Source organism: Thamnophis elegans, chromosome 9 (assembly GCF_009769535.1).
Source record: "Thamnophis elegans isolate rThaEle1 chromosome 9, rThaEle1.pri, whole genome shotgun sequence".
Classification (NCBI taxonomy): domain Eukaryota; kingdom Metazoa; phylum Chordata; class Lepidosauria; order Squamata; family Colubridae; genus Thamnophis; species Thamnophis elegans.
The window spans coordinates 11,336,926-11,358,847 of NC_045549.1; the positions used below are offsets into that span (position 1 = coordinate 11,336,926).

General features: G+C 42.2%; 1 protein-coding gene across 1 annotated transcript in view; it reads right to left on the minus strand.

Annotated features, from left to right (window-relative positions):
- Positions 1–2,730: 2,730 nt before the first annotated feature.
- Positions 2,731–21,922, minus strand: part of HPSE (heparanase) — a 42,670-nt gene continuing 23,478 nt past the window's right edge. The window contains exons 6-12 of the mRNA XM_032223986.1: positions 21,169–21,216; positions 19,325–19,418; positions 17,020–17,126; positions 10,298–10,412; positions 9,081–9,199; positions 7,296–7,442; positions 2,731–4,488 (exon numbers count right to left, since the gene is read on the minus strand). Of these exons, the coding sequence (XP_032079877.1) occupies positions 4,329–4,488; positions 7,296–7,442; positions 9,081–9,199; positions 10,298–10,412; positions 17,020–17,126; positions 19,325–19,418; positions 21,169–21,216 (790 nt within the window). The 3' untranslated portion in view covers positions 2,731–4,328. The remainder of the gene's footprint in view (positions 4,489–7,295; positions 7,443–9,080; positions 9,200–10,297; positions 10,413–17,019; positions 17,127–19,324; positions 19,419–21,168; positions 21,217–21,922) is intronic.

Sequence of the window (21,922 nt, forward strand, 5' to 3'; positions counted from 1 at the left end):
TTCCCCAGAGCTGAAGAAGCTTCTTGGATGAGAAGCGAAACGTCTTCAAAAGAAAAGAAAGAAAAAACAAGAAAGTCCAGTTGCCACCAGAAAAAGCACCTTTGGGACAACCATGGCCCCGGGTGACTGAGAATCCCTAAAGACTTGGCCTATTTAATCAATCAGAATAGGACTGGAAGGGGACCCTGGAGGTCTTCTAGTCCAGCCCCCTGCTCAAACAGGAGATTCTATACCATTTCAGACAGGTGGCTGTCCAGTCTCTTCTTAAAAACCACCAGTGATGAAGCACTCACAACTTCGGAAGGCAACCTCTGTCCCTATGGTTAATTGTCCTCACTGTTAGGAAATTTCTCCTTAATTCCAGGTTGCTTCTCTCCTTGATTAGTTTCCATCCATTGTTTCTTGTCCTGTCCTCTGACGCTTTGGAAAATAAATTGACCTCCTTTTCTTTGTGGTAGCCTCTCAAATACTGGAAGGCTGCTATCATGTCACCCCTATTCTCTAGCCATACCAAGTTCCTGCAACTGTTCATATGTTTTTGTCTCCAGGCACTTAATCATTTTAGCTGCTCTTCTTTGCACTTTTCCAAAGTCTCAACATCTTTTTTGTAATGTGGTGATCAAAATTGGATGCTGTATTTCAGGTGCGGTCTTACGAAGGATTTATAAAATGGTACTAGCAATAGCAGTTAGCAGTTAGCCTTATATACCGCTTCATAGGGCTTTCAGCCCTCTCTAAACGGTTTACAGAGTCAGCACATCGTCCCCACAATCTGGGTCCTCATTTCACCCACCTTGGAAGGATGGAAGGCTGAGACAACCCTGAGCCGGTGAGATTTGAACCGCTGAACTGCAGAGAACAGTCAGCTGAAGTGGCCTGCAGTACTGCACACTACCCACTGCGCCACCTCGGCTACTAATACGTCATGTGATTTTGATTCTATGCCTCTGTTTATACAACCAAGCATTTAAGATGGGTGGATTGCTGGGGGATTTGGGGAGTTGAAGTATATTCATCTTAAAAATGCCAGAATTGAGAAAAGTTGCCCTAAGCTTCTGCGAAATCCCCTTCCTTTAGGACACTGGGCAAATTATGTATTTATTTTGGTTTTTGATTTGAATGATATTGTTGATTGAGTTGTCAACAGCAATAATAAAGCAAAATATAAAACGCTATGACAATATCGTTATTGTAGTTATATTTTTTTGTGACCTGTCAAAACCGCGCTCGACTAAACCGCGCCTGATTAAACCGCGTCGCTGACGTCATCAACAGGGCGACAACAGCCAGCGCGGAGAAAGAAGGGTGCTTTAAATAGCGCTTTGAAAGCAAGCCGATTCAACTTAAGGTAAGGGTTAGGGTTAGGTTAAGGGTTAGGGTTAGGTTAAGGGTTAGGTTTAGGATTAGGTTAAGGGTTAGGGTTAGGTTAAGGGTTAGGTTTAGGGTTAGGTTAAGGGTTAGATTTAGGGTTAGGTTTAGGATTAGGTTTAGGGGGTTAGGTTTAGGTGTTAATTTTAGGTTTAGGGTTTACAGCGTGCTTCTGTCTCCGCGCTGTTGTCGCCCTGTTGATGACGTCAGCGACGAGGTTTAATCGGGCGCGGTTTTGTGGTGGAACCTATTTTTTTATTTATGAATTAGTTGTGAAACCAATGGTGAAGTGTTAAATGTTAAAACATATTGGCACTCTCTATTTATTAATCTTTATAGTGAATTAGTGCCAAGAAAATTGTTCTTAATTGTTCTCACTGTAGACTGTTCAGATTCCTAGCTTTGGGCGACATAAGTCTTGCTCTATAAATGATGTGGTATGATTTAGCCATGAATGACAATGAGCAGACAGATGAAGTTGGGTAGTATCAAAATTGAGTACATGATTTTATATATTTAACTTTGTGGGGAGAGGAAAGCTGCATCCTGACGATATGTTCTTCCGGAATAATTAAAGAGATATCTTTGGGCCAATGTTCAAAGGATGTTAAATATTCTTGGAATATAGAATAGAAATAGAATAAGAGTTGGAAAGGACCTTGGAGGTCTTCTAGTCCCACCCCCTGCTTAGGCAGGAAACCCTATACCATTACAAACAAATCTCCAATCTCTTCTTTAAAGTTTCCAGTGTTTGGAGCATTCAAAACTTCTGGAGGCAAATTGTTCCACTGATTAATTGTTCTCACAGTCTGGAAATTTCTCCTTAGTTCTAAGTTGCTTCTCTCCCTGATTAGTTTCCACCCATTGCTTCTTCTCCTGCCTTCGGGTGCTTTGGAGAATAGCTTGACTCCCTCTTCTTTGTGGCAACCCCTGAGATATTGGAACACTGCTATCATGTCTCTCCTAGTCCTTCTTTTCATTAAACTAGACATACCCAGTTCCTGCAACCATTCCTCATGTTTTAGCCTCCAGTCCCCTAATCATCTTTGTTGCTCTTCTCTGCACTTTTTAGAGTCTCCACATCTTTGGTCAACATATGGTCTAGATAATGCTTATTATGAAAGAGCAAAATTTTAGTGGCAACATGTGGAAATCAGTGTTATTTCCCAATTAAAAATAAAGAGTATTTTATATTTGTACCAGAGGTTGTTCACTGAGGAACTTAGAAGGGTGTTTTTTTGTTCCTGCTGTAGTCCCGTCTTCCCTCATCTATCTTTAAGCTTTGTTACAGCAGAGTAAATAACTAAGAAACCCACATGTATGGTATCAATGTAAAAACTTTATTTCAAAATGTACAAATAATCCAAAACAATAGAGGCACACGTCAAATGAAAATATATACACACACCAACGTCTAGAAACGCTCGAGAGGGCCAGATGGGCCCTTTAGTCTAGTCCATCTTGCTCAGCACTGCTTGCCTCAATTAGCAGCCAGAAAGTGTCCAGAGTTGCAAAAACAATCATTTTTCTCAGCACTACCCAGAGGCCAGAGACAGAATCCAGAACCGTTGGGAGTGCAAGACCCCATATTCCGATCCAACAAAGGCAACGTCTGGCTTGCACAGTTAGCATGGGGACAAGGGAAATGTGCCATACTGGAAGGCTTTTGTATTTCCATCAACGAAAAGCACCTGTGGCTGAAAGAATCCACCCTGAGAAAATTTAACATTTCTTGGCTTCCGTGCCTTTAAATCCGAGGACCTGAGAATAGAACCTGATTGCCAACCAACTCAAAAACAAGAGCTTGATCAATCACAGATATATATCGTATATAATATAGTAATTGACTTTGATCAGGGGCAAGATTGAAAAAATGTAGCAACCGGTTCTCTGCCTGGTTGCTGGGGGGCGTGGCTGGGGGGCGTGGCTGGGGGGCGTGGCCATGGGGGCGTGGCCTAGTCAGCTTCCTGCACCACGGCAGACTCCGGGGATTTTCCTTGAGCTCTGGGAGGGTCAAAGCGGCATCTCCTGGCCTCCGGAGGCTGGAAACGGCTCTTTCCAGACTTCCAGCCCGTTTTTCGCCCTCCCAGAGCCTCCCTGCATTTACCTGGCATCCAAAACTGGCCGCGTGGAGACTCCTGGGAGGGGTGAGGAGGGACAGAAGGGGCCAGCTAGTCCTTGTAACAACCGGTTTGGCAAACCAGATTAAAATTAACATCCGATTCGCCCAAACTGATCCGAACCGGCTGAATCCCGCCCCTGACTTTGATTCTGTCTGGAACACGGTGGCTCATGCTTTCTGATAATCTTCAGTTGACTTTCCTAAACATTTGAGTGGCCTGTTCTATTATTCATTCCCAGCAGTTCTATAATCTACACCTTTGCCATCCATTTCCTTGTTTCCTTGTTTGATACCAGAGTCTTTGTTCCCCAGATAGCATCCGAGGAAATAAAGTGCTTTCTACCCTCGCTTAGAATTCAAAGATAAGCTTGAATGGCAGTCAGAGCATGAAGTAAATGATTCGTATTTTATTTCCTCTTGCATTCCGCCACTAAAATATTTTGGGGGGAGAGTCTGTGACACGTTTTATTTTACCTGGAATAAAGATGTGGACAAATCCAAACCAACCTAATTTATAATTTGCAAATTGGAAGACTTGCAGGAGTTTCCCAAATGTTGTCGTGCAATTTCTCGACTTTAAAAAAAGAGAAATGAGGGCGAAATTGCCCATAAGAAAATATAGACTTTTTGTTTTTACAAAATGTTTTATGATTTTTTTTTTTGGTATGGATTTTTCTTAAATTAAAAAGCTTTACTAACTTGTAAAAAGGAACAACGGAGCATGTGCTTGGAGCAAAAATATAAATGTTATTTAAAGGTTTTCTCTTCCTCTGAGCTGAAGTAGTCAATCTCAATAAAATCTTTTGTCTTCTGGGTTTGGAAAATGTGTATGAACTTATTAAATGCAAGCCAATACTTTGGCATTTCTTATTACATAAAACCCGTATGAGAAACCTGGGAGATCAAGGCTGTGGCCAGGTATAAGAGGATTTTCCTGTAAAACTGGTAGCGTCTCATCATTGGGCATTTTTAGGAGGCCGCCATTCAGCTGCACAGATCTGCAAAGAGGAAAGAGTCATATTATAAATTCACATTTAAACACTGGAAAAAAACCTATAAGCTGTGGAAACAATTTTGGTTGACGTCCGTACAACTGTAAGATGGATGGACTTCCAACTCCCAGAATTCCCAAGCCAGCATGGGAATTCTGGGAGTTGAAGTCCACACATCTTAAAATTGTCAACTTCGAGTAAATTGCTCACAACCAGGGATGGCTATGCTTTTTCTCCTCAAAACCACATAGTGCAATGCGTCCCTCCCCCTGCACATGGCCCCCATGGTCCCCCTCACGCATGTGCACGACTCCCACCGTGCATATGCCTGGCCTCCCCGAAGCCTCCTGGGACCAGAAATGAGCCACGGGGGGGAGGGCGCTGCACCCCCCACGCCCACCGTGCACGCGTGTTCATCTCCTGTATGCACAGCAGAGATCCGAAAATCAGCTGGCTGGCGGAGGCGTGCGCGCATGTGCGATGGAGCTGAGTTGCGCGATGGCTCGTGTGCCCGCAGAGTGGGCACCTGTGGTACAAATGCCACAGGTTCACCATCACAGATCTGGACTTTTACTCAGAAAATCTACAACTCCACTGTGTTTGCTACAAAAGAGATCTGTAGGGCTGGGAAGGAAGTAGAAGCATGTCCAAATTTTATTAACTACCCACTAACAAGGAGATATTTCAATATCTTGTTTGAAAAAAGGATGTCTCGCCCTTCGGTTTCTCATTGTGAGAAAAACGAGATCCACATTGCTCACTGCTTATCCTTTCTTAATAATAAGTGCTAATGTTTGGGTTTATTCAGTGTCCAATCTTCTAATCTTCTAGACAGTGGGATTCTAATTAATGAGATTGTTGTGAATCCTTCTTTCTGAATTATTTTCTACCACTAGGGGCTTGTCATTAACATAAAAAGAAGAAAAACCCTAAAATTTAAGATGAACATTGCCAAAAAGGGGGGTGGGATTACTGATTGCTTAATGAAACAAAGTTGGCAATCTGTTGTGGCCCAACAGGAGCCATTGGAGCTGCCACCAGACAGCGAGGGGCCCTATGAGTCGGCTCTGGAAGATGTGGAGGACCCTGGACAGGGTTCCGACTCCGAGCAGGCGCAGAGAGGCTGGTTGGCCACCAGGAGGCGTCTGAGGCCTGGAGTAGTGGTGAGAGCCAAAGGGAGTGTACTCCCGAAGTCAAGGCTTGGAGCAATGGGGAGGAGACAAGGGAGTGTGATCCTGACGTCATGCATTGGAGCAGTGGGGAGGAGACAAAGGAGTTGGTCCTGGATGCCAGGCAATGGAGGGCTAATAGGCGTAAAGAACAGTTACGCAGTTACAGGAGATAATTGAACTCAGCTGGTGGGAATTAGGCTCCTCTCAAGACTATAAAAGGAATGACTTTCCACACACTCCTTGCAGGAGTCAATGTATTTACTAAGAGCTGGAGAAGCTATCGTGGCTAGCTTGGCAGGCTGGATTGCTGCCAAGGTCTAGTCTGTGTGTTAATAAATCCTTGAAGTATCTTTGTCTCGGCGTGCTTTGGTGTATGAAGAGGGGTGTCAGAACACAATCACATTTTAAATTGTTTGGGGAATAAACTAATCTTTCTTTCAGAAAAATACTGTACTGGTAAGTCCTCGACCTACAACCACAATTAAGCCCAAAATGTTTAGTAGGTTTTGCCTCATTTTACAACCTTTTTTCCCCACAGCTGATAAGCAGTTCACTGCAGCTGTTAAGTGAACCGTGGTTGTTAAGCAAATCTGACTTCTCTCATTGACTTTGCTCGTCGGATGTTAGCTGGGAAGGTTACAAATGGGGGTCACGTGACCCCAGAACAGTACAACTGTCACAAGTACATGCCAGTTGCCAAGCATCTGAATTTTAATCACATGACCACGGGGAAGCTGAAATAGTTGTAAGTGTGAAAAACAGTCATAAGTTGCTTTTTCCAATGTCATCGTAACTTTAAACACTCCCTAAATGAATGGTCATACATTGAGGACTACCTGTAGATACAACTTGCTAGGAATGAATCCCTTTGAATTTTTTAGAATTATCTGCAGAATTGCAGAGTTACTTATTTTCAAGCCTTGATAAGCATAGACTTCATGGAGGATTTTTATTTTTTATTTTTTTGAATTTATTTATTTTTTATTTTCAAAACAAACACAACACATAAAATCTTCTTTCTTTACATACTGTAGAAAGTGTATCAGTTGGTTACAAAAGGTTTTCGTGAATCTCTTCCATAGTCTTCAAGCATAATTCATATTAACTCAAGTATTTTAACTCAAATATTTATACGTTACCCTTATACCTCCATTTATATTTGACTATAATTATTTAAACGTCCTTCATCATAAACTATACCAAAATTTAATACATAACCACATACTGGCATTTCATTTAATATTTCTAAAATCCTCCAATAACACTGAATCCTTATGTCCTATTCTAGCTAAACATCCATAATATTTAATAACAAACTTCTCTAATCCTCATTTCCAAATCACTGTTTGAAATTTTCATCCAGTTTCCTTATATTGTACACATACATACATACATACATATAGTCTCCCTTTATTTATTTATCAGCACAAATAAAAACACACACACACACACACACACACACACACATATATAGGTTGTCATCATTATCCCTCCTTATCCCTCCTTTATTTGACTATATTCCGTATCATAACATTTCCCCCCTAATAATCAGGAGGATTTTTTTAGATACACTTTGTTCATTTTTTTAAACCCAATGAATTCCCCACTATTTAGAACGAGATGGTAAGATGTGCTACTCACCGGGAAAGTAAATTATCTTCTCCGTAAGGTAGTAAAAGATACTCATCTATTTGCTTCTTGGAAAAGTAAGTTGGTATGTAGAGGTGCTTGGTGCTGTTGTAGAGATTTAAGGCAAATAAAGTGATGTCACCTTCTCTGTACTTTGGGCTGGAATGACAAAGCCAACAGGTTAATAGGAGTCACACTGTGCAAGCATGTTACAATACAGCTGTGCTTCTCAACCTCAGCCATTTTTAAGATGTTTGGACTACAATTCCCAACATTCCCCGGACCAAGATGCACTCTGCAGAATTCCCAGTGGTGTTCTGGGAATTGAAGTCGACATGTCCTTAACTTTGCACAGATGGGTGGAGTGGATTATGTGCCACTAGGAAGCAACAAGGTTGGTGTTGCCGCCTGTTGGCCACCTGTCCCTTCAAGCAGTCAGGTCAGAGAAGGAGGGGTGGGAGAAAGGGTAGCATCAAGGCAACCTGAGAGCTCTGGAGAGGGAGAGGGAGAGGTGGGGGGGGGCTGCTGGTCAACCCTCAGATGGAGAATGGACAACCCCCAGGTCTGGAGGTGGCTGATGAGGAAGAGGAGCAACAGCTGGGCCCAGTGCCTGATACGTGGACCCATAGAAGGCAGAGGAGAGGAGAACAGTGGAAATCTATGGGCTGATCCTTGGGAAGGAAGAGCCACCGCTGCTAGCGAAGCTCTGTGGATAAAAGGCAGGGGGCTGAGATGAATAGGTGTGGCAGACGACGATTCATCTTCCTGCCGGTCAGACTTGTTAGCCTGAGAGAGAAACCTTTTGCCGGGGCTGCCGGCATTCCTAATAAAGGAATCTTTTGAGTTCATGTCACAGGGGTTGTCGTGTTTGGGGAGCTGGGTCAGAACAGTTGGGATCTAGCCAATCTCTGACCACTGAGCAGAGTTGCTCAGCTTTCATTCGCGGGAACTCGGGAGGAAAACGATGTGAAATGTGCTTTATGCACCAACACAAAGCAATTGGCGTTTCATCACTGACCATTTCTTTGTGCAGAACGGACAAAATGGTTCGGGCCTCTGACCAGCAATGTTAGGAATATAATCTAATGGTTGGGTTGGCAATATATAAATCATGTAACAATGTTGTACCTGTTTCTTTAAATCATACTGTAAAATGTGATTGGTTGCTGTTTTCCTCAATCGGCCATAAGAGGGAGCCAGAATGACTGTTAGCTCTCTGTTCGTTAGATGCTGGGCTGATCTGATCTGAGTGCCGTGAGCTATTGTAAGTTTTGCAACTGTTAGCAAACTTTGAGTGCCGAACTGATTGTATGATTATGGACTATGTTATTTGGATTATCCCTTAACTGAAAGATGTTGATGACTGACTGACTTATCCGTGTATGACTTGGACTGTTTGATGGAATCTGATACCTCTATTTCCACGAAAGTAAAAGCCTATTTAAACTGCAGTGTCTCTGTATGCTGGTTTGTGTGTTCTCCAACACAACTCTCACAACACTTCTCTGAATGTACTCGCTCTCCCAACGGGGAGCTTACCTAACAATCTGCATAGTCAGAAATTTTCCTTCTCGTTCTTCAGTGGGGCACTTTCATTCAGGATCCCTCTTTACCCTCATCTCATTCAAACATATCCCAGGGTGTCGGGGGTTGATACCCTCAGTGGGGACTGCAAGCTAGGGCCCAGACTGTAGTAACTAAACCTGGACATTTCCTACCTTGAGTAAAACTGCAGTGCGGGACAGTTGTGACTTCAGAGGCCTTCAAAGCAGACTAACTGTGGCACTGAATACTTACTGGTGTGTATTTGTACAGTGAAGGTACACGCGGAGCTTCTTTGGATCTAAGCCAGTTATCGCAACGCGCAGGACTCTGGAGCCAACCAATTTCTTGTACAACAGGGACAGCCAATAGTCCTACAAGGTGTTTTTTTTTTAAAAAAAAGACAGCATTGATATAAGACCGTTGAGCATTGATGGCAAACCTATGGCACGCAGAGCCCTTTCTGTGGGCATGCAAGGCATCGCCCCAGCTTAACTCTATTGTGCATGTGCGCACACCTCCTGCTGGCCAGCTGATTTTCTGGTCTCTGCTGCGCATGCTCAAAAGGTGAGGCGCATACAGAAGATGCAAATCCCCCCCCCACGGCCCGTTTTTTGTCCCAGGAGGCTGCAGGGAGGTCTACTAGGTCAAAAACGGGGCACGGGGGAGGGAGGTCACACACACAAGTGCGGGGAAGTGCACGGGGGCCACACGCCATGGTGCACGGAGGATGTCACATGCGCATTGCAGTATAGGTGCGGGGGGGCGCACATGCTTTCGGCACGCGATGACACAAAGGTTAGCCCTCATTGATATAGGACCTCTGATAAAATAACAAGTTAAAGAAAGATGAGGTATTATCCGAGGAACCATTGTCTTAAAAGACTAACTGGGGCGCTACGGAAGTTACAAAGGAAGTTATAAAAGAGGATAGTTCAGAGCCCAGATTCATTCTCTCACGTCCAACGTAAAGAGGTTCATCACCATGCATACGAGAGCTCTGGCTATTCACAGCAGCTCTGCAGAAGATTTACACCACACTGCACATTGTCCCTGCTTCTAGCTGACCAGACAAGAAAAGTTTGGCAAGGAAAAAGTCCTTTAACCCTGGAAAAACCACACCAACCCAGTCAATGCCCAACCACTGAAAAAGAAAACGTTATTCCAATTTTCTACAAGTTGGGGGAATGCCATAAATACCTAGTGGCTAGTGCCTGCCACACCATAAATTCATTATTTCCCCCCAATCCTGTGTTTCCATACAATCATATGAGATTTAGTAGGAAACTATTGTAAATATTCAGGACTGTCTATGCAGATGTCCCTCAACTTCAGACTTTCTAGATATGTGTTCTAGGATCAGGGGTTTCCAACCTTGGCAACGCCCACTCAGTCACAGGATCCCACCACCAAGCCCAGAGAACCGGTAGTAAAAAAAATTATTGAATTTCACCACTGAGTTGTATACATACTGGCAAAGGTTCAAAATTGGCGTCCACCAGTTGGTAGTTTCCTGCTCCATACAAGACCTGTCTCATGACTAAATCAATGCCCAGCTGGGCTGACAGTCCGAGCTTGTCCAGCCACCTGCCAAGAAAATAATAATAATAATAATAATAATAATAATAATAATAATAATAACTCCGCCGTTGCCGGTCCCAAGCCCGGATGAGAAAGGAGGAAGGTTGGGATCAGGTTGGCATCTGGTCCCGTAAAAAAAACCCCGCCAACCCATACAATATGGTGAAAAAAACGAATAAGAATTCCATACCGCATCGGTCGTCGCGCGGGTTAACAAGGGCCGCGGCGGATGTTGGGGTCCCTGGACATCCGTCGACAAGTGGGCTACAAGTGGACCAGCCAACAAAACGACAAAAATATAGTGCAGATGAAAACCGTGCCATAATGGCCTGTTACTACAACTCAGAGCCAGAAAAAAGAGGATATTTAAAGCGAATGTATGAATTATGGAAACAACAATATCCAGATTCAAATGTTAGTGAACAACGACTAGCAGATCAAAGGCGATTTATTATACGGAATAAAGTGTTTAGTGAAGTTGAACATGAGGAAATTCAGGCAAATTGCAAAACCCAAAAAACAATATCAAAAGCGGAAATAACTGATATTCAAGACACAACTAAAGACACTATAGTAGAACTCCCAGAAGAAGCTCTCAGGGAGGAAATAACATCACCACCACTAGAACCAGTTATCACTGAACCAACTGATGAACTAACTCAAAAACAAAAAGAATTGAAGGATAAGATCATGGAGCATTTTCTGCTTAATGAGGAAAGGCAACGTTTACCATCACTAAAAACTGTGCCTAAGAAAATTTTGGCCCCTATCATGAAAATGGTTAATGCAGTGTTTTCAACAATTGAACCGGGATCCATCTTGGAAACAAACCAGTTAATGTACAGCGCAGCTGTAATAGTCACTAACGAACTAGGCATTAAAATTAAAGTACCTAGTCACACAACAGAAAAAGCATCAAAGCCAAAGTGGAAAATCCGTCTAGAACAAAAAATCAAAAAATTAAGGGCAGATGCTAGTAACTTAAAGAACATGCATGAGCAACGGCTTAAAAACATCAAAATCATAGATCGGCTAATCAGAAGATATAGATTGGATACAAGAAACATCAATGAAGCTGTAGAGATTGTAAAACAGCAGATAACAGCAACAGCTAGAAAAATTGAAAGATATGAGGCACGAATCATCCAATATAAACAAAATCAGCAATTTCGATCAGACCAACGGCGTTTTTATCAAAGTCTTAATGTGAATGGTGACACCAAAAGTGAAAAACCAGAAAAGCAGGCCACAGTTGAATTCTGGAAAGAATTGTGGGAAAATGCAAAGGACTACAACAAGGAAGCAAAGTGGATACATGACTTTGAGAAAAGCATTGGCAACAAACAAATGCAAGTATTTGAAATAACAACTGAGATGATCAAAAATCGAGTTAAAAAGGTAAAGAATTGGACATCACCTGGAAAGGACCAATTACATGGTTTCTGGCTCAAATATCTGACCAGTTTACATGCAATATTGGCCAGGCAACTGAATGAAATTTTACAAAAGGGCCAAATTGATGAATGGTTGACAACTGGAAAAACATACTTGATTCAGAAAGATCCAACTAAAGGAACAACACCTGAAAACTATAGACCAATAACATGCTTACCAACAACCTTCAAATTACTCACAGGCATTATTGCAGATAACATGATGGATTATTTGGAAACAAACAACATCTTGCCAGTAGAGCAAAAAGGCAACAAAAGAAGGAGCAGGGGCACAAAAGATCAGCTTCTAATTGATAAAATGATATTAGAAAATTGTAAGAACAGAAAAACGAACTTGAATATGGTCTGGATTGATTACAAAAAGGCATTTGACTCACTGCCACATAGTTGGATCATAAAATGCTTAGAAACAACTGGCATTAGCAAAAATATTACATCCTTTACTGAAAAGGCAATGAAACAATGGAGAACTGAGTTGGCAGTAGGGAATGAGAGCTACGGAATGGTTAATATCAAGCGAGGAATTTTCCAGGGTGATTCACTTTCACCTCTTCTCTTCATCATCGCAATGATCCCACTATCAGTAATCTTAAAAAAAATGAAATTAGGCTACCAAACAGCCAAAAAAGCTGAAAAAATTTCGCATTTACTATATATGGATGATTTGAAACTCTATGGAAAGTCAGAAATAGAAATCCAATCATTGACAAATACAGTCCGAGTATTCAGCACCGATATTTCAATGCAGTTTGGCATGGAAAAATGCGCCACTGTATCCATAAAAAGGGGCAAAATCACTGCATCTGAGGGAATTGAAATGCCCAATGGCCAACTAATTAAATGCAAAGAAAATGAAGCCTACAAATACTTACTGTATATACTCAAGTATAAGCCTAGTTTTTCAGCCCACTTTTTGGGCTGAAAAAAGCCGCCTCGGCTTATACTCGAGTCAGTGAAAAATTTGCCCGAAATGGAGGAGAAAAAGGGGCGGGGCCATGCCGCTGGGTGACACTCGTGAATGGCCCAGTGCCCCTGTGAGTTTCCCCTCCCTCTGTGTCAGTTTGCCGCGCAGCGCGCATTGCACCATCCCCCCTCCTCACCTTCTAATGTAATGCAGGGCTGTCTTACGATTCCCCTTCCTCCCCCTCCTGCCGCTCTGCAACGATGTCCCACCTCCTCCTTGTTATGGCAAGCAGCCACATAGCGATGTCCCACCTCCTCTGGTACAGTGATCCAATGATAGGAATCACTGTGCCGTGTGTCATAGGAGGCGGGACATCGCTCCCGCGGCTGCACGGGACATCATCATCACAGCGGGACATCAGCATCATGAGGTGAGTGAAGTATTTCATTGAATACACCGCTAGTTTACTGTTTTTCTTTGAAATAAATATTCAAAAACATTATTGGTATCTATTTTTATTTTTAAAATTTACCGGTAGCTGCTGCATTTCCCACCCTAGGCTTATACTCGAGTCAATAACTTTTCCAGTTTTTTGTGGTAAAATTAGGTGCCTCGGCTTATATTCGGGTCGGCCTATACTCGGGTATATACGGTAGGCATTCTGCAGTTGGATAACATCAAGCATGGAGAAGTAAAAACTATTGTCAGGCGAGAGTACACCAACAGAGTTAGGAAAATTTTAAAATCTAAATTGAATGGTGGAAATACAATCAAGGCCATAAATACCTGGGCAATACCAGTTATAAGATACACAGCTGGAATAGTTAACTGGACACAAGCTGATTTGGACCTTTTGGACCGAAAAACCAGGAAACTAATGACAATACACTACAGTTTACATCCACGTGGTGATACTGATAGACTATATCTGCCCCGAAAATCAGGTGGCAGAGGATTATTACAAGTGAAGCAAACAGTTGAAGAAGAAAAACATGCACTGGCTGATTATTTAAAAGACACTCAAGAACATCTATTAATCGAAGTAAAGAACAAAAATCTACTGAAGGCCCAACAGACAAAACAAGAATACAGAAAAGATGTGATAAAATCAAGAATGGAGAGTTGGCAGAACAAAGCACTGCATGGTCAATTTCTGGAAAAAATAAAAGATAAAGTGGACAGTGAACAAACTTGGTTATGGTTAAAAACAGGTACATTAAAGAAAGAAACAGAGTCACTAATCCTGGCTGCGCAAGAACAAGCTATCCGCACAAATGCCATTAAGGCCAAAATCGAAAAATCCTCTGATGATGCCAAATGCAGACTTTGCAAAGAAGCTGATGAAACTGTTGATCACATACTCAGCTGCTGTAAAAAAATCACGCAGACTGATTATAAATTGCGGCACAATTCAGTAGCACAAATGATCCATTGGAATTTGTGCAAAAATTATAATATTAAAACAGCAACAAACTGGTGGGAACATCAGCCTGAAAAAGTCACCGAAAATCAAATGGTCAAGATCTTGTGGGATTTCCGTATACAAACCGACAAAATACTGGCGCATAATACACCAGACATCACACTGGTTGAGAAAAATAAGGTCACAATCATAGACATCGCAATACCAGGTGATAGCAGGGTCGCCGAGAAGGAACATGAAAAAATCGCAAGATACCAGGACTTAAAAATCGAAATTCAACGACTATGGCACAAACCAGCAGTGGTAATTCCAGTGGTAATTGGCACACTGGGTGCTATTCCAAAAGCACTGGAATTACATTTAAAACAGTTAAAAATTGACAAAATCACCATCAGTCAAATGCAAAAAGCCGCACTGCTTGGATCTGCACGCATATTACGAAAATACGTTACGACGTCCTAGGCCCCTGGGTGGAGCCCGACTAGTAACCAATGCCAAATCCGGCGAAACAACTGGCCGCTGTGATACAATTGTACAATAATAATAATAATAATCCTCTGATGATGCCAAATGCAGACTTTGCAAAGAAGCTGATGAAACCGTTGATCACATACTCAGCTGCTGTAAAAAAATCACGCAGACTGATTATAAATTGCAGCACAATTCAGTAGCACAAATCATCCATTGGAATTTGTGCAAAAATTATAATATTAAAACAGCAACAAACTGGTGGGAACATCAGCCTGAAAAAGTCACCGACAATCAGATGGTCAAGATCTTGTGGGATTTTCGCATACAAACGGACAAAATACTGGTGCATACACCAGACATCACACTGGTTGAGAAAAATAAGGTCACAATCATAGATATTGCAATACCAGGTGATAGCAGGGTCGACAAGAAGGTATATGAAAAAATTGCAAAATACCGGGACTTAAAAATTGAAATTCAACTATTATGGCACAAACCAGCATTGGTAATTCCAGTGGTGATCGGCACACTGGGTGCTATTCCAAAAGCACTGGAATTACATTTAAAACAGTTAAAAATTGACAAAATCACCATCAGTCAAATGCAAAAAGCCGCACTGCTTGGATCTGCACGCATATTACGAAAATACGTTACAACGTTCTAGGCCCCTGGGTGGGGCCCGACTAGTAACCAATGCCAAATCCGGCGAAACAACTGGCCACTGTCATGCAATTGTATAATAATAATAATAATAATAATAATAATAATAATAATAATAATAATAACAACAACAACAACAACAACAACAACAACAACAACAACAACAACGAATCCAAGGTAGTGCCAATTGGTGCCTTATATGCAATCCCAAAACAACTAAAGCACCACTTGAGTACCATTGGCATTGACAAACCCACCTTCATTCAAAAGCAAAAGGCATCTGGCACGCACGCTGGTTGCAAACTGGTAATAAATCCAGCAGCAACCCACCCCTGCTACATACTGTATTTTTTGAAGTATAAGACGCACCGGAGTATAAGACGCAGCAAGGTTTTGAAGAGGCAAATTAAAAAAAAAAGTTTTTGCACTCTGCAAACCTCCCCAAAACGGACCATTTTTCGCGAAAATGCACAGAACAATTTACAGTGAACTATGCACAGGCAGTCAATAAAAACCAAAACGGTGGCAGCCCAGCAGCGGCCAGGGAACTGGTTGAAGGGCGTGGCCTGTCTGGGTTGCTGCCGGTTCTGCAACCCAGGCCTGAATTCCACTACTGGTTGGGCCGAACTAGGCCAAACTGGGAGCAACCCACTTCTGGCAGGGAGACATTTTAGAGAAATAGTTTCCATAAAACTAGAACAAGATAGTTAAACTGATATTCTTGAATCATTTACCAGAATAAAGAGTTTGTTCTGGGTATTGTTTAATCATAACTGACCATATTGTAATAGTATCTGAGAGATGTTAGTAATAATGTTTGGGCTTGCAAAACTCTGGACAATCAAATGAAAGGCAGCAAACAGAGACAGAAAATTATACTCCCTGCCCTTCCGTGGTTATGCTTTTTTTTCCCCCAGCCTAGATCTGGCAGCTATTGAGAGAAGCAGAACAACATAGCAACGTTCTTCAAGAATTTGATTTCCAGTTTAAGGGTTTGACCTTTGTGGAATGATCAGTAACCCCATTCTTCTTAACTATACAGAGTTTCCCAGAACTCTTTAAATATATGGCAATCAGAAGCAATGTCCTGTGTAACTTGAAAGACGGTATAACTGAACACCAACACACCAAGACTTCAGATTAATAGGTAAAGGTAAAGATTCCCCTTGCACATATGTGCTAGTCATTCCCGACTCTAAGGGGTGGTGCTCATCTCCGTTTAAAAGCCGAAGAGCCAGCGCTGTCTGAAGAAGTCTTTGTGGTCATGTGGCCAGCATGACTCAACGCCGAAGGTGTACGGAACGCTGTTACCTTCCCACCAAAGGTGGCTCCTGTTTTTCTACTTACATTTTTACCTGCTTTCGAACTGCTAGGTTGGCAGAAGCTGGGACAAGTAACAGAGGCTCATTCCATTATGCAGTGCAAAGGATTCAAACCGTCAAACTGCCGCCCTTTCTGATCGATAAGCTCAGCGTCTTAGCCACTGAGCCACGGTGTCTCATAATATGTATAGATGTCCTCTATATTTATAAAAAACTACCAGATGATTAGATGTTGATGCTCCTCAGAGTCCATAACAATATTTTTCTGTCTGGTCAATGAAAACTTGCTGCTACCATATATTGGCTAACATAATTTTCTAGGTGAGATCCTGCTATGCCACAAGAGACAGTTCTTTTAAGCCAGTAATATAATACTTACATAAAACCAGCAATGTACGCATTAGACAAATTAGGAGTTCCGCCTCCAAAAGCTGAACTTGTTTCTCCTAGCCACACTCTCTTCTCGGGTACTGTGCTATTCACAATCTAAAGGATATTTTGGGGAAAAAAGAAGTACAGATGTAGAAAGGAATGCGTGAACCAGTGGTGGGATTCAAATAATTTAACAATCAGTTCTCTGCTCTAATGACCAGCTGGGTAGGTGGGGCTTGGTGGTCATGTGATTCAGTGGGTGTGGCCAGCTCAATGTCACTCATATGATGGACGCTTTGCCTTATCTGTTACAATGTCATAAGGGTTAACCAGAGAGGCAGTTTCTATAAGCAGGGCAATAAAGATTAGGCTAGAAATAACACCAGAATGTTTCCTTCCTGCCTTCCTTACAGGATTATCCCTGTAAAGTGGGAAAAAAACAAAATAAGATTTCTGCCAAGAACCGGTTTTACAAACTGCTTAGAAAGTTAACAACCGGTTCTCCCGAATAGGTGCGAACCGGCTGAATCCCACCACTTGCGTGAACTAAGTTTCAGGGGTTTTGTTAGACAAAGCAGGCGGGATACACAAAAATTGTTGATACTTCCACAACCATTTCATATACAGGTAGTCGACTTATGACAATTGAGCCCCAAATGTCCATTGTTAAGCAAGAGTTTTGCCCCATTTTGCAACTTTTAAGTGAGTTTTGCCCCATTTTGCAACTTTTCTTGCCATGGTTGTTAAGTGAATCACTGCGGTTAAGTGAATCTGGCTCCCCCAATTGACTTTGCTTGTCAGAAGGTCCCAAAAGGGGATCATATGATCCCAGGACACAGCAACGGTTGTAAGTATGAGCCAGTTGCCAAAAATCTGAATTTTGATCACATGATCAGGGAGATGCCGTAAAGGTGGTAACAATGGTGGGATTCAGCCAGTTCGTACCTATTCGGGAGAACCGGTTCTTAACCTTTCTAAGCAGTTTGGAGAACCAGTTGATGGAAGAAATCTCATTTTGTTTCCATCCCCCACCCCTTTTACAGAGCTAATCCTGTAAGAAAGGCAGGGAGGAAACATTGTGGTATTGTTTCTAGCCTAATCTTTATTGCCCTGCTTACAGAAACTGCCTCTCTAGTTAACCCTTGTTACATTGCAACAGCTAAGGCGAAGCGCCCATCGACCTGAGTGACCTTGAGTTGGCCACGCCCACCCAGTCACATGACCACTCATTCCCGCCTACCCAGCTGGTCATCAGGGCAGAGAACTGGTTGTTAAATTATTTGAATCCCACCACTGGGTGGTAACTATGAAAAATCGTCATGTCACATTTTTCAGTGTTGTTGTAACTTTGAATGGTCACTGAACAAACTGCCGTAAGTTGAGGACTACCTGTATTGTGAGCTGGTGGCATGCCGGTATCGTGTTTGTCTGGTGCAATTCTCTTAAGATATTACAGTGAAGTCTCCCTCAACCTTTGTAATTTTCAGAACTACAAGAGCTACAGCTTCAAGAATTTTTATTCAGTTGTGCTCTTGGAAGTTGTAAGCCATAGGCAGTCCTCGACTTATGACCAGAATTGAGCCCCAAATTTCCATTGCTTAAGCAAGATATTAGTTAAGTAAATTTTTCCCCATTTTATGGTCTTGCCCCATTTGTTAAGTGAATCACTGCAGTCGTTAAGCTGGTAATATGGTTGTTACGTGGCTTCCCCATTGACTTTGTTTATCAGAAGGACACAAATGTGGATCATGTGACCCCAGGATACTGCAAATGTCATGAGTCAGGTGTCCGAATTTTGGTCACAACACCATGAGAATGCTGTAGTAATAGCAATTGCACTTAGAACTATATACCGCTTCACAGTGCTTTACAGCTTTCTCTAGAGTCTAAGCGGTTTACAGAGTCAGCCTATTGCCCCCCAACAATCTGGGTCCTCATTTTACCCACCTCAGAAGGAGGGAAGACTGAGCCAACCTTTAGCCTGGTGAGATTTGAACTGCCAAATTACAGGCAGCTGGCAGTCAGCAGAAGCAGCCTGCAGTACTGCACTCTCACCACTGCGCCACCCTGGTTCATATAATGGTTGTAAGTGTGAAAAATGGCCGTGAGTCACTTTTTTTCAGTGCCATAATAACTTGGGAATGGTCACTAAATAAATGGTTTTAAGTCAAGGGCTACCTATATATCCAGAGGGCATCAGGATAATTTATTATTTATAGATAATTAATTTATCCATTTCCCCCCTAAAATGCTTCTCTGATTGGGATATATTCTTACACACCACCTTGCAATTTGTTTGCCAAACTGCTTACCTGAAGCACTTCCTCTGCGTTGGTCTTGAAGCTATCCAGTATATCTGGATTCAGGAAATCCTCCCTTGTAGCAATTCGTCCATTAATATAGTAACTGCAACAAATCAAGACACTGCTGAGCACTTGTGTCCACGGTCTTCATTTACACTCAAGTGTACTATCTCCAGGAGACATAGAAATACGTCTAAGTGTAGGCTACCATTTTTAATTTTTAAAATTTTTTTAAACATAAAGACAACATAAAAAATTCTCATTCATTACATACACAGCATGTCATTTGGTTACAAGCGTTTTGCATCCATATTTTCAATTATGTGTACAATCACAAAATTTCCGTCTAATATAACTAAGTTCCTCACTTTCATTGTACATCATATATTCAATTGCGGTTAATATTTCTTCCTTTTCAGCCACCTAATTCCTGTGCATCCTTGATTGTCTATTTAATAACAATATACCTTTATGTGATCACTTATCTCATTCCGATTATTTTACAGTGTAAAAGAATTTACCAACTGTTTATGTTTATACATCACTACTTTCGATTATGCATAATCCCGCCAATCATCCATCAAGTATGCTTATGTTCATTGTTGTCCTTGTACATCATACATTCAAGCAAAAATGTTATTCCTTCATTTTTAAACGAAGTATTCTAAATACTCACTTCATACATACACCAATCTTTCATTACTTCCTTCTTAAACTATTTATCAACAACAAGATATCTTTATAATATACATCACTGCTTAGAGTTATGCATAACATCACCAATCATCTATCAAATGTACATAGATTCATTATTATCCTTATGCTTCATTTTAAAACAAAATATTCTAAATTATTCAATTCATATATATGTCAGTCTTTCATTGTATCGTTATTAATCTATTTAACAACATGATTGTATTATCACTTATCTCCTTCAATTAAAACATAAATAAAGTGTATTTATTTAAATAAAATGTAGGCTACCATTTTGAGAAAAGCGACAAAATGCAACAATCCCAAAGTAGATTTCCCAAATCTTCCATTCTTCTAGATCAGTGTTGGCGAAACTTTTCAGCCGAAACGGAAGCAATGTGCGCATGCGCTGTCCACCTAGTCTTCTGGCGTGCATGTGCGCACAAAAACCAGTTGGCTGGTGCACACGCGCGTGCTGGAAACCAGAAGATTATCTTCCAGCCGAACGCATGCGCACTGGGCGGCTACTCTTCTGATTTCTTGCACACACACACACACGCATACACATGGACTCCCATTTTGGCACTTGGTGCGCATGCGTGCCAGGAAGATGATATTCTGATTTCTGGCGCACGCATGCACACCAGCCACCTGGTCTTCCAGTTTCTGGCACGTATGTCAAAGTGGGCGCAGCCAGAAGTGGGTGTGGCCAGTTCGACATCACTTGTGTCCGGGGGTAACTGTGAGGGCTGGGGGAATCCTTCTACAGCCCCTTTGACAGCGAAAATGGAGCTCAAGAGTGTTGCATGGCCCTCCCGAGCGCCATTGTCACTGGCAGAGACATCGTGGCCACTCCTTTCCCATTTCCAGGGCGGCCCCACGGGCCAGATCTAAGCGCTCCATGGGCCGGATCTGGCCCACGGGCCTTGAGTTATACACCCCTGTTGTAAACCTTCCAGAGAGTGCTGTAAAGTTCTACGGGGTGGTATATAAGTCTAAATGCTATTGCTAAATGCTAAATCCAATCTGTCTCCTCAAGGCCATTTCCCTTCAAAAATAAAAATAAAAAAAATACCAGCCCTAACAGTGTCATCCTCCACCCCACCCCCCTTCATCCAATTGGTCATCATGCTTGAATTGCTAGTTTTAAACTTACTTACTGATGCCACGTGACAGAATCAAGTACTTTGCCTCCTGATTTCAGAAAACTGCAAAACAAGAGCAATTTATTGCAACAGTCATTTCCTTTTGCAATATCTAATCCTTGAAGAGCTGCTCCCAGGCTTGGAACCCCCAGCCAGTCCCGCTTGACCCACCCACTGCAAAATCCAGGTATTAATCGTAGGCAGCCCTGCCTTAGTTGGAGAGATCAAGAATGCCAGGAAAAAAGAAACTCAATGGCAATACCCTCGCCAAAAAAGCAGCAAAGATACGGCCACCAAGTTGACGCCTGAAACAATAGTAAAAAATGCTTAACAAGGTTAAAAAAAGTTCTGACGATCAGCTGTGCTGCGCAATGGTAGGAACTTTTTTAAAGTTTTTAAGCTGGCAGAACTTTTTTTAGCATTTGGGGTCCAGTTTTGCTCACAGGAGGCTTCCATGAGGCCTGCTAGGCCAAAAATGGGGGGTGGGGGTGCTGTGAAAGAAAAAGAAAGAAAGAAGGAAGGAAGAAAGGAAGGAAGGGAAAGAAAGAGGGAGGGAGGGAAAAAGGAGAGGGAGGAAGGACCACAAACCTGGCACTAGACGTAGTTTGAAAGAGCACAGCAATCCAGGGCTGGAAGGGACCTGGAGGTCATCTAGTCCCACCCCCTGCTCCAGCAGGACATTGTTAATGTGAGTTTCTGTATTTTGACACCTCCCAGTCACATGATTACATAGCTACGCCCACCCAGTCACGTGACTCCCGCCAAGCCA